At 42.3% G+C, this 13,486-nt stretch overlaps 1 protein-coding gene across 2 annotated transcripts in view; it reads left to right on the top strand.

Moving 5' to 3' along the window:
* LOC138566775 (cytochrome P450 2A4-like) overlaps nt 1-13,486 on the top strand; it is a 758,785-nt gene that overhangs the window by 244,668 nt on the left and 500,631 nt on the right. For both annotated transcript variants that reach the window (XM_069644423.1, XM_069644424.1), the window contains exon 4: nt 7,849-8,009. In XM_069644423.1, the coding sequence (XP_069500524.1) occupies nt 7,849-8,009 (161 nt within the window). The remainder of the gene's footprint in view (nt 1-7,848; nt 8,010-13,486) is intronic.

The following is a 13,486-nucleotide window of genomic DNA, read 5'->3' as shown; positions in this document are numbered from 1 at the left end:
CCAACCCCTCCTTAATCAGGGCCAATGGACCTCTGACTGGATGGCCATAGAGAAGTTCAAAGGGACTGTATCCAACTCCCTCCTGAGGGGCTACTCTATACGCAAAGAGAAGGCATGGCAGTAGAAGGTCCCACTTTCTTTTACGGGGTTCCTCTAAAGCACCTATCATTCTCTTCATAGTAGATTAAACCTCTCTACCAGTCCATTTGTCTGTGGATGGTAGGCTGTAGAGAACTTGTAAGTGATACCACAGTGTTTCCACATGGCTTGCCTGTAGTGGGACATAAATGTGGATCCTCTGTCGGATATCACTTCCTTAGGAAACCCTACTCTGGTAAAAATACCAAGTAGAGCATTAACCACAGCCAGAGCCTTAACAATTCTCATAGGTATAGATTCTGGGTATCTTGTACCATGGTCTACTACAACCAGGATAAACCTGTTCCCTGAAGATGTGGGAGGGTCAAGGGGAATGACAATGTCGATGCCCACCATCTCAAAAGGAACTACCACCACTGGGAGAGGCACCAGGGGTGCCACATTCTTGGCGCCACTTTTGCCAGAGGTTTGGCAAGTGTGACAGCTCCTACAGAACTTGTCAACTTCTGTACCCATCTTAGGCCAGTAGAAGTAGAGGGTGAGCCTTTCCTTGGTCTTTTTGAAACTCAAATGACCAGCCAAAGGTATCTCATGGGCCAACTGTAGGAACTGGAGTCTGTTGGCAAAGGGCACTACAATTATTTTGCAGTCCGCAGGGATAGACTCAGTCGGTTCACTGTAGAAGAGGCCATCTTCCCAGCTTAACCTATGCTTTCCAACTTCTTGCCCATCAAGTTGGTTAGCAGCCTGTTGTCAAAGACCTTCGAGATCGGGACACTCTCTTTGTCCTCTGATATTGGGTCCACCTTCTGCCAGTAAGGACTGCAGCTCAGGATGGTCAACAGGGTCAAGATCTCCAACTATTACAGTGTCTTCTTCCAGATCTGATTCTTCAGAAACAGACTCATCCACCCACGGTTGCACCTCACACTCTGCCTCGGCAGGTGGAGTGTTCACAGATGTGATCTTGGACAATCTTGGGGATGTCCTTGTTGGTAGCACAGGGGTGATATCTGACCTTTTCCTTGAGGTCTTGGGTTTCACCTTTGCCTCTTTCCTTCCAGAAATAGCAGTGAGCAACTCCTGTGGAGTGGGAGTGATAGTTTCCTCTATCAACTCCTCTGGAGAGCCTCTTAAGGTCTTCTCCCTTGCATGCCTAGTGAGCTCCTGTCTCCTTTTACTGGGAGGCCTCGGGGTGCTTGACACAACTCCAAGAGTTTTCAGGTCATTAACCAACAGGACTCTCCCAGGCACTTCACTCTGCACACTAACAGGTATTTTGACAGTCATATCATTACACTGGATGAGAGCTAACTTGGTGAGGCATTTGGGTGCCTTAGCAACATCCTCCACCTTGAAAAATTATTCATCCACCATAGTTATTTGGTCCAGTTGACCAAACATGAGGTCAGACTTTAGCCGGGCATAGAAGCCCTACTACCAACGTCTCCTCTATTTGCACTTTCATCTTGTGTTTTTTACACCCAACGGCATGGAACATTCCACTTACAAACAAGTTGCCTGTTAAATGTATAAGTGATTGATCGACACCCCATGCCATCTGTAATTATGTCATAGTGAATCTCTATGTGTTTGTTTTCCACAATGGATAGCATGTAATGTCATGTATACAAATTAACCTAAATATTTTGCATAAAGAAAAAAACATCAGCTAACTAATAATAAAAAACTGACATTTTTATTTGAGTTTGAGATATGTGTTTGGCAGCAGCAAGCATGTTGTTTTTAACAACGGTGGCCCAAATTGTACGGGTACCCGAAAGGGTCTAAAAATCAGTGTCCACTGAATTTACCTTGTGCACCCCTTAGATTCATATAGTGTAGGACAGCCCCCTTGTTATAGCTCCAATTTCTCTGATGGCAGGAGTCTCCTGGCCATTCACAAGAACACTATCTTTATAATCCTCTTTAGTATTATCTGGGATGGAATTATAGACATCTAAATTCTGTTTTTCCCACAAGCCCAGGGACAGTAAAGAAACTGTAGCTGAGACTCTCATGGGTTCATCAGCCAGTAGGTGAAAGTTTCCACTTGCCATCAGTACTTCTTCCTCTGGGGAGAAGGCTAAGGAGACAGTGTGGATCCCTGAAGGTTTACCCTTACATCTGGAATCCCCTTTCACATGGTCAGTTGACCCACAAACATAACATTTCCCAAATGTCTTGATGAATGGGGGTTTGTTCTGACCTCCATATGGTTCCAGATGGTGCACTAACCTGATTCGGCTTTCCCTGTGGTTTACCCTTATGTTGCTGTTTGTGGCCCTCTTTTGGATTGGAGGTATTAGAATTCTCATTGTTATCTTTCTTTGGCTGCTTTCCCTCGTCCTTCTTCTGAGTTGCCCCAGAATCCATGTGAGTAGCCCTGTTGGCAACCCACAAGTCAGCAGCCTTAGCTAACTTCTTTGGACCTATCTCCTTAGAATCAGCCAAGTGCTGTCTGAGCTCAGGAGAGCAGGCATCATAAATTGACTCCAACATAACAAGATTTCTCATACCTTCATATGTGTTCACTCTGTAACCCTTAACACAACCATCTAAGTTTTTCAAACATTCACATACCCAGGTAGCCCAAGGGGTGCCATCATGCTTTTTGAGGGTCCTAAACCTCTTAAGGTACTGGGAAGGGGTCTTCCCAAATCTAGCAATTAAATCTAGCTTCACACACTCATAATCCATCCTATCCACCTCCCCCAACTCCATCAAAACATCAGATGCAACAGTGGGTAGCCTAGAGAAGAGCCATGGAAGCAACTGATTCCCTGTAAGACCTTGAATCCCAAGGTTATATTCCAAAATTGCCAAAAAATCCAAAATATCAAGCTTAACCTCATACATACTGACAATGTCTTTAGGCATACGGGGTCTCCTAGGACTGGAAGACCTAGAAGACTCTGGGAGAGAAGCATTTTCAAGAGATAACCTTCTAATGTCTAGTTCATGATTCAACTCCATTTCTCTGAACTTAAGTTCTTTGTGCTTTTGTTCAGTTTGGGCATTTAAACGTTTGAATTCCAATTCAAGCCTCATCTTTTCTAGAGCAATGAATTCAGGATTGAGTGTAGGACCTGATGGTGTCCCAGTGGACAAAGGTTGAAGTTGCTCAGCAGATAAGGGAGCAGTGAGGCCTACATTAGGAGACACATTTACTTCCTCTAACTCATCAATAATAGACACATTACCATGCTCATTGTTTACCACATTTGCTGGAGAGTCAGGTGTTTCAGACCCACTCCCCAGACTTTGGTTCTTTAACAACTTTTCAATCAATTCAGACCTTTTGCCTTTGGCACAGAGATTCCTTTCTCTACACATATTTTTTAAATAATCTACAGTGTAACTAAGGAGGGTCTCCTGACTGTAGCTTTCCATATTACAGATGATTAATATTGCTTTTTAGTGATGTTAGCCTTGTGGTTAGTTGATCCAAGGTAATAGCAACACTCTTAGTGTAATTACTATATTTGATCCTCACCGCTGTACACCAGTGTTAGGCAGAATTATATGCAGTATCCTTTGTGAACACCGCACACAATGGAGACTACAAGTGAAAGTACAAATTCACCTTTGGTAGAAGCCTGTACTACACAGTAAAGTGGTAGCGATGGTTGAGCAGCCAGAGTTATCTTAAGAACAAGTGAGCAGTATCAATGGTTACACAAAGGACAGCAATTACTATGATTCAAACAAACACTGACTCAAGGTTTCTGAGTAAAAGAATATACATTTATTTACACATCAGTTGTACAACATCTCACTAAAGTAAAGCAATTTAAAAATCACACTCTTAATACACCACACCACTCCCAATAGGTTCCAGACAAGTTAAGCTCACAAATTGAAGTGGGAGCAAAATGGCACTCCAGAAATTTTAAAGAGAGGGAAAGACAAAGTTAGGCAGAAATTGAGCAGCACCAACAGGTAAGTAAGCAGGGTAATCTAGAAAGAGGAACTACAGTGAGGGAATAGAATCAAAAAGGCTTAGGGCAAAAGTCAATAAGACAAAAGTCTTTTGCTCAAGATCACACAGTTCAGGGTAGTTCACGGGTAAGTCTTTGCCAAGAGTTCCGGACGAAGTTGGTCAGCAGAAAAGTTAGTTCAAAGAGTAGAGAAGGACATGCCCTCGGATTGGAGAAAGATTTCACACACTTTCACCGAGGCTGGACAAAACGGGTTTGCACAGTACCTTTAAGTGGAGAAGAATCTGTAGCTGAGGCAGACGTTCCTGGCAGCTCTTGCAGGCTCACGGTTCCTGATGCGACTGTCAGACTGACACGAAGTAGGAAGACTATAGGGTCCTGCACTGCCCAGGGAAGAAACCAGCAGCAGAGCAAAGCCACAAATAAAAGGTGCGCTCCTTAAAACCCAAGCAGGGTCTGACCTTCCTGGCTTTCCGGCCCACTGTAGCTCTGTAGAGCCGATTCGACCAGAGGAGGGAGTCCTGTCTTGCAGTTTGGGTGAACTGGTTGGTCCCACCAGCTCAGGGGAAGAAGATTCCTGGAGGATCTTCTCTGTCATTGGATTCCGAAGATTCGGACCTGCAGCAAGGCTTCACCGGGTGGTTCAGTCGTTGTAGGGGTCCTCTTCCATCAGCTCCTCATCGGTTTTTTCGTTCCAGTGGCGACTCTGCCTTTCCAGACACAGAGACCTGCTTTTTATGCAGTTTTCCCCCATTCACACAGCCTGGCTGTCAATCACATAGCAGGGTGGCTGTCCCGCCGGGACAGTCACCACAGCCAATCATTTTAGAGTGCAACATGGGTCTCCAAGGAGACCCTGTGCCAAGAGTACTAAACCCCTCCCTCACATCCTGTCCCCCCAGACATACAGGCGCCTAATGAGGGCTTCTGCGTAGAAGCCCGCAAAAAGACGGTGAACAAAGGAATCAAACCTGGTTTGGCGCGTAGAGTAAAACACAAGAAAGACTTTTACAACAAGAAATGGTGAAAAATCCCAGCCGGAACCGGAATAAAACATATATGGTCTAGCGGGTTTAAGTTCGAGGCTACCAAGATAGCCTAAAACAGTACCAAGGTTATTTAAGATAACCGCGGTAGGAAAAATTGGGTAGTTACCACTTCCACCAGCCAAGTCTTGATGAAAAGGTAGCGAAACAATGCTCCAAGAGAAACAGACAAAAAGGTGTAAGTATTAACCCTTTCCAGTACTCTATGTAAGATAGGGTGTACTGGGTCTGTGGTTTTACAGAGGCTAATAAAGTTAATGGCAACTTTATATGTTCTGGGAGACAGTAGTCAGTCCCATAAAATGGAGCCTGAGTTGGGAAGTCTAAAAGACAACCCTGTGTCACTGCAATGAAGGTGCTGTGTAACACACAGTAAAAAGATGATGCCTATGGAGTATGTGAGGCTCCACAGTCTAAGAACACAAAAATAATAAACACACACAGCAAAACATATGTAAGAGTGGGAAAAAAGGGCTCACACTCTTACCAGGTGAAAACATAAATCCTAGAAATCCAGCAAAGCTGCTGAGGGACTCAGTAGGTAAGGGAAATTAACCATTTTGGAGAATTCTCCCTAACATCAATAAAAAGGAAATTCGAAATTACACAACAGCTCAAAAGGAAACTAGTGTCACTGGGGCACGATACGATAAGCAGTGTCACCTTAAGATCTGCCCCATAGGTAAAATGCAATGCAGCAAAGACCATGCAGAGATAGGCAATATATAAATACATTCACGTTAGCATGTATCCCGCACGAACATAATGATGAAGAATCATTAAATCATCAGCACGGGATTAAAATAGAGATGCTAAACACAGCTTTAAGCCAATCTGCAGCTATACATTGCACAATGCAAGTTTGAGCCAAAGGCAAGCAAAAAAGTGCACAGTGCCGATGTAAACAATGCAGTATTCGAAAGTGCCTAGTGCACAGGAGTGCAAATTGTACAAATAAACTGGAAGATGATATAAAGTGCATAGTGCTAGAAGCAAGAATGGACTCTACGTCCTGCTTTAAAGTGCACAGTACAATGAGCAGCTGGACATGTGGTGCACAATGCAAATAGCCAGTAGTTGCCAGACAGTTGCAATAGAAATATATGCCTATATATATATATTATTTTTAATGAATAATATCTTCAACTAATGCATATGGATCGACCTTCATAGCAATGCAGATGTATTCAAAATTAAGCTTAAGTAACAAGAATAGATTGATAAGCGTGGCATTGTGCTGCTCTGTCTACATCCTGTCTCAAAGTAAACATAGGGCCACGTTACATCACTCCTCTATAATGACAATAAGAATGAACATGACATTTCTATTTAAGCATGTCACTCTTTTTAGTGGTGTGTTTGCTTAGTGCAATGATACAATGTTGCGCTGTATAGTTTGAGATATGCACATCTATAAGCCTAAACTATTGCATTAGAATACAGATATGGAGAAATGGCATGTAAGAAGAGACACCCATGTTGTAGGTGTTGTTTGGTTATTTGCTCACCCATTGACTGTCCATGGCCATGCTAATCCCCATGGCCATTGCCACCCAGTTCCTGCCCCTCCCGCCCAAAACACCTCCTCATGGGAACTCTTTGATCTTGCTTTAATCAAGCCTTACATCAAACTTTGCACTCGAAGTGCCTGCTGGTGTGAAAGTTAATGAGTTAATTGGAGTTGTAAACCTGCTACTGGTATAATAAAGATGTCTTAACCAGGTTCCTTCAGCCACTCGATTTGTAAGCACTCTGTGTGTCCTTCAATGACGTCCTGTTAAAAACAACGAGTGTCAAAGCCAACCGTTTTGACTTGTGTATAGGTTTTAGGCATTTGCCAGGCACTGTGATTGGATGCCCAGGTACTAGTACCATTTTGCAGATGCTACCATCAGTCACCAGTTAATACCTCATCAGCTGTCCCTCGCAAGTGCCGTTCCCATGCCTACACAAAAGCTCAAACTATTGGCATTGGCAGTTTTTGGTTTACTTCCAGGCAGGATCAGTCCTCAGGGAAGGATGTCAGGCCTCCAGTAATCCATCCATGTTTGTTACCTTGTAAAGGTTGCCGTCAAATGGTGAAGATCCATTCTAAAATGGCCGTCCACAGTAATCAAATTGAGTGTTAATTTGGTGGATAATTTATATAGTTTTGCATGGGCCATTGTCATTCACAAAATAACTGCAGATGATTGCTTTAGTGGTTTAAAAGAATGAAATAAAACATATGCATATTAACTTTCTCTTAAGTGCAAGCCTGAAAGTTCTCCCCTTCCTCAAAATAGACGGAAGCATCAATCACTTTAATAAAAGGCAACAATTCCATGAACACGACGTATGATTGTACGGACCGTATGTACTGCACTCTCAAGATACGTTTTGCTTTAAATCACAATTAAATGCAGTCAGACATAGCAGGGGCAGTTAGCGTCATGCCCAGTTTCACAGCAATCTTGTAGGGTGGCAGTATATTAAAACACAGTAGCAATTCGTTTCGTCTATTCCAATGTACTTGTGTACACTCTATAATTATAGTTCACTCCCGTGCACATTATCACTTCAATAACTCTCCAGAATAGAGTTTTGCCATCCATTCAGAAATGGTCTTACTGTTAACAACATTAAATTAAGTCTATCTGTTTTTTTTAAAAAAGGAACTTGGTTGCCTCTTTTGGTTTGAACAGATTGTTTAGCTCATGTGCTAGATAGTCATGACATATGTAGCGCTTTGTCGTGAGTACCCATTTTTATTGCACCCCTAGAATCACCCTTCGATCCTACTCACATCTTCAGTAATGCGGTTTCGAACATCATCTGTTCCATCGTGTTTGGAAAGCGCTTTGAGTACCAAGACAAAGAGTTTCTCACACTGCTTCACATGATTGCAGGCATCTTTCAACTGATGACCACTCGCTCGGCACAGGTAAATACATACTGAAAATATGTAGACTATGGATTTTTTACTCTCCTTCTGAATTCCTTGCTTGCATGATCATTCACACCATGTTTTGTTCTGTGTTTTATTGACAGTTTATTCTTTGTTTAGTCGTAACTTGATCATACCCCTCTTGATATGCACACTTCTTTGATATCCAGGTAATTCCAGGCATCTTTTTATGGTAAAGCCAAGAGAATCATGCTGTCTTAAAGCAGAGTGTTAAAAAGGATAGTTGTCTTTTGTTAAGTGTTGAATGTGTTGGAGTGAAACTGCAATCCTAGTGTTCGAGAATGATATTTGTGTAAGAGTTCTAGTCAACCAGAAAGCAGTTGGAGGAACCTGAGCTCATGGCCGGATGTTTTGAGTGATGCTGACATTTCTGTGTATTAAACATGTGGAGGAAGTGAGCTTTGCTTTTCCACATTTGAGGAAATATCACACTGCTTTCTGCTTGAGGGATCTACAACACTGGATTAATGACGATTCTGAGTCAGCCCCTATGTGGGTAGGCATGGAAAAGGAGTCTGTGTCACCTATACCCTTGGATTGTCTTCCTACAATGTGTTATCGACTTAGTCTTGAAAAACCTTTCCCTACAGTACGACATATGGTTTCTGAATGGAAAAAGTGAGTCAAAATTCCTGCTATCTCTGGAGTCATGTATCTGGAAGAATCCAGCCATTACGGTTGACAATAAAATGCTGAATTGGCGCAAGAGGCAGTGTGCAGGTATTTGGAAGCTGAGACTTGTTCTATAGAATAGCATATGATTAGACTTTGGCTTCTTGAAATTTAAACATAAATTCCGTAATTCTGAAAGATCAAAGTATATAGTGCTACAAGGAATTTTGATATCCCTTTTCTTGCCATTAAATGCCAAGATCCATGACCCTCCGGGCTTATGTGTCATTTTGAAGAACTGCCCTCTCTCTGCATCTGTGGTCCACTGCCTACTCCCTGTGACCTCTAAAGTGCCCTTGCAATGGCCAGAGTGAAAGATGTGGGAGTCTGATATGCATCAGCAGATATCTGATTGCAACTGGTCGATAATATGTAAAAGCCTGAAGAAATTCAAACTGGAGCTAGTTTAACACTATACACAACAGAGGGTTATAGCCTGTTTGTATTGCTCATTGTGGAGGATGAAAGCATGTAAACTTTCCCAATCTGATATTTGTTGGAACTGCAAAAGCGAAATTGGAACCAGTACACATATGTGTTTGTCTTGTGCACAAGTATCTCAATACTGGGCACAAGTCCTCTCCCGAAAGGAGTTTGTAACACAGTCAGTTCTGCCACGTACTCCACTATTCTGTGTTCTGGACTTATTCCCAAATGGTTTGAAGTTATCAGCTGGAGTTAAGAATTAGACATACAAAGCATTGTTACTGGCTAAGAAACAGATTTTGAGGAAATGGAAGTCTAATGGGAAACCCCAAATTGAGGACTGGTTTCTGAGTATGTTGAAATCAGTTTCACATACTAAAATAAATTTGGTTGAAGACTATCAATTAATTTGGGGTATTTTCAATGACTTATATGCTTAAAATATTACTGTTATGGAATCTTATAATGTGTGTATGAATAATGATCTGCTGGTTTGGCTGACCCTCGTCCCTTTTTGCACCTAATGTTTGCTCATATTGTTTGTCCTGTTTTCTTTTTGTTTTGTGTGTTTGTGTATTGTGCTCGGGGACAAGTGTGTAGTAAAGTGGGGCTGGGATATTCTGTATTATTACAACAATATGAGATGTTTTGATCTGTTTGCTATGTTCTGCTTTTGTAAGATCTCTCATTGGATTACTTAAGTTACACTTTCTTTGTTTTTTACTTGTATTATATTTTTTCAACACTGTTGTATACTGCTTGTATTTGATGGATTGAAAATGATAAAACATGTATTTAAAAAAACAATACAAAAAACATGTTGTTCTTAGGGGCACGTTCACATAGTGATGGGAATGCTCGAGAAAAACCCCCATTTGGCATATACTTGGTTGTTCCCAGTATCTCATCATATCATTTGTAACGTTGCCAATCAACCAAAAGGCAGGAACTAACTACATTGTGCCCATGTTACATCAAAGTGAGTTGCATCACTATACACACTCCTGGTGGTCAGTGTTAGAATGAATTGTAACAATGCTGGAAAGTGCTACATGAGCTGTATTAACTTTTCACAGATGCAAGTGCAATGCCTGTCCTAGTGCTAATATATACTAGGTCAAAAATTACTCTAAGACAAAAACATATATTTTCAATGCATTTTTGCACCCAGGCAATTATTTTTTTGGTACTAATACAAAGCAGTATTGCAGCTAGTGCCATATTTCCAATGGTGCTACCATGTTCTACCAGTTATTTATTTGTGTCCCTTTTCTTTCGTAAGTACATCATTCCCAATAAGCCATAAATAGACATGTGTACACTAAAGGAGTCAAAATTAAACCTATTGATCAGTGGGATTTCCTGATGTTTTTTAATTGGAGGGAGGTAAAGTTTTCCCAAAAATATGAGGGAGCAACTGAGTGTAGTGATGGAGCCCGAACCAAACATGTAGGGTTACCCCAGAGGACAATTTTACAATAATGCATTAAAATGGTGCATTTTACAGTAATATCTTTGAAAGATCGTGTCGAAAGCTTCACAGTTTGCAATTGGTTTTGTAGGGTAACTCACGCATAAATCCAAAAGATGGAAGTCAGCACCAGTGCGCTGGAGCATCTTCCAACAGATTTTCATGATCCCTTTTCCCACAGTATACACCAGTGTAGTAAAAAGCTTCACGATAGCTGAGCCTATCCATAGATATGCTGGTTGCATCAACATATGCCAGTATTCCCACATAAAAACATAGTCCTTTTTGCTTCGTGCACAATACCAATAATAATACTGTAAGAACACTTGCCCATGCTGGCTCTGCCAATTTATGCCAATATCCCCGCATAAGAGCTTACTTTGTTCACTTTGTAAATAAAAATGCTATGCCAAAAATAGAACTCTTTTCCAGACTGGCTGCACAAATGTCGGGCCTTATGGCTGCAAACGAACTCTCATAATGTTGGCTTTAACCTTGATGCCCAGCAGAAAATGCCATGACACAGTAATCATATATGACCAGACTGGCAGCTTCAAAACCGGCCAATCTAGCCACGAAGTAACACTTATCATGTTTTCTTTACCATTGATGCACAGTACAGAAATGATATGCCACAGTAACAGTATATGATGAGACTGGCCATACCAAATTAGGCCAATGTAGCCATTTAATAACACTTGCGTTTCCTTTATCATTTTGCCCAGTAAACATTACTAACCCTCCTGCCCTAAATCAGTGCCCAAAGCCCGTCACAAACCCAGGCACAGACAGATTCCCATGAGACATGCACATGCTCCTTCACACATACATGCACTTGCTCATTAACACACGCAAGCATGCATACATACACAGAAACATTCATGCTGGCATAATTTTCTTAACTTCAACTCTGGTGTGGAATCTTCCTCATGTCGCCTCACAGCTCCTGGGTAGCACAGACAGCAACCAGAAATTAGAGATCAGTTCCAGGTTCCTGCACATGTGTGGAGCAGCCAGCATGCTCCATCTACAATGCTGTAGGCCACCTGAATGAATGGGGAGGAACAGGAGCGCCCCCAGTGTGCATTCAGCCTATCACTTCCTCAGCCTGCATCCCCATTGGGCAATGCAAGGCTGGAGACTCAAAAACTGTGCATGGCTCAATGGGCATGCAAGTTGTGAACCCCACCTGCCGAAGGTAAACTATGTTTACATTTGACATTGAAAGCCAGCTGAAGAGTACTCCCTCGCCTGCAGTAAGTAGCTCCGAAAGTGCTCAGTGTTTACACTGGGCTGGTTTCGCTTTTCCAGAATGGGTGGTGGGTTGATGCCCAATCACCCATTATGGACGGACCTCCACTGCTACGTATTGCCTTCTATGCTTGAGGCAGGCAATTTTGTCTAGTAGCAATGTCATCGTTCCTCCTCCAGCATTGTTGTTGAGCTTGTATTTCAAATGCCGTTGCGTAGTGAATTTCCAGCCACAGCAATGTCCCAATACACATGCAATGAACTCTTATATCTTCCATTCGCTGCAAACACCCCAGTAATGATAATGCAATTTTGTTTTTACATAGTTTTATTTTTCTGCAAGATTAGCTGCAGGCTCAGGAGATATCTGGGGCAAGGTACCAAATTATGTGTGCTCCAGAATTTCGTGTGGTGCATCGTGGAAAGCTGCATTTCGTTTGGTGTGCAAGATCTATATTAATTATTGAACCTATAGCTTCGAAGGTATTCCTGGAATGTGTTCCCTACTACCAGATATCAAAATATCACCAAGGTCCCTACTTTCAAATGTCATCTAAACGTCGCTTTCTCTTAAGAAAAAAAACACCCTTCTTTGCCTGCCTGATCCCACCAAACCCCAAGCTCACCCTCCATCCATGACACTACCTCTATCTCCCAATATATTTCCCCCATGTCTATCACACAAGATGCATGTTTTGATACCTTTTATTGGACTAACTGAACATACTTTGCAGATATGGAACAAAGTATCAGGCTTCAAAGACCCACAGACTTCTTTGTCAGATGGTGCAGTGTGAAATGATTCATAAAGATAAAGCTACAGCACAGTTTGTTCTCAAAATGAAAACAAAATTGCATTTTAAACGTCATTTAGCCTCATTATGAATGTGGCGGAAAAGCAACAATGGTGCTGGTAGTGCTACCGGCGCTGTTGTTACCTCTCTGCCACATTACGAGTTCTGCTTGCCGGTGCCAGACAGCATGTGTGGTCTGACCAGGCGTGCAGACCAGCACCCGCGAGCAGAACTCGTGATTGCACCGGCAACGTTATGAACGGTGCCGGTGCAACCATGCTCCCGACCCCCATTCTGCCCTGTAGGGCAGAATGGGGATCGGGAGGCCGGCCATACCGTCACTCGCAAATGGGCAATTACTGGCCCATTCATCTAATAATGGGCCGGTAATGGCCCATTACGGGGTGCCGGCCCGGTAGCGAGTTTGGCGGTAGCCATGCCCTTAATAAGGGCACAGCTACCGCCAAACCCGTAATGAGGCCCATTGTCTGAAGGGATGACATACCTAGAATGAGCGTCTGGGAACTGCTGTTTTATCTAAAAGACCATAAAACTCCTAGAAACAGGGAACACCCAGTGATTTGTAAACAGTACACATTTCTATCTGAAAGTTAAATAAAAAACAAAAAGGAAAAACAAATCATCTCAGGTAGAGTTAAAGTCGGCCCCAGTAGTTTCCTAAATGAACTGATAAAAAGGCATATTGAAAATTAAAGGTTTAAGAAGAGATGATTAAGAACCAGCATTAGCATTTTCCTCACACAGATTTTAAAAAAGTGTTCTGCAGGCTCTTTGTCGCAATTTCAATACAGCTTCTAATATTCCCTGGCTGACATAAA

Source organism: Ambystoma mexicanum, chromosome 2p (assembly GCF_040938575.1).
Source record: "Ambystoma mexicanum isolate Mex_15411 chromosome 2p, UKY_AmexF1_1, whole genome shotgun sequence".
NCBI classification, from domain to species: domain Eukaryota; kingdom Metazoa; phylum Chordata; class Amphibia; order Caudata; family Ambystomatidae; genus Ambystoma; species Ambystoma mexicanum.
This window is presented reverse-complemented; position numbering and strand designations above follow the sequence as displayed.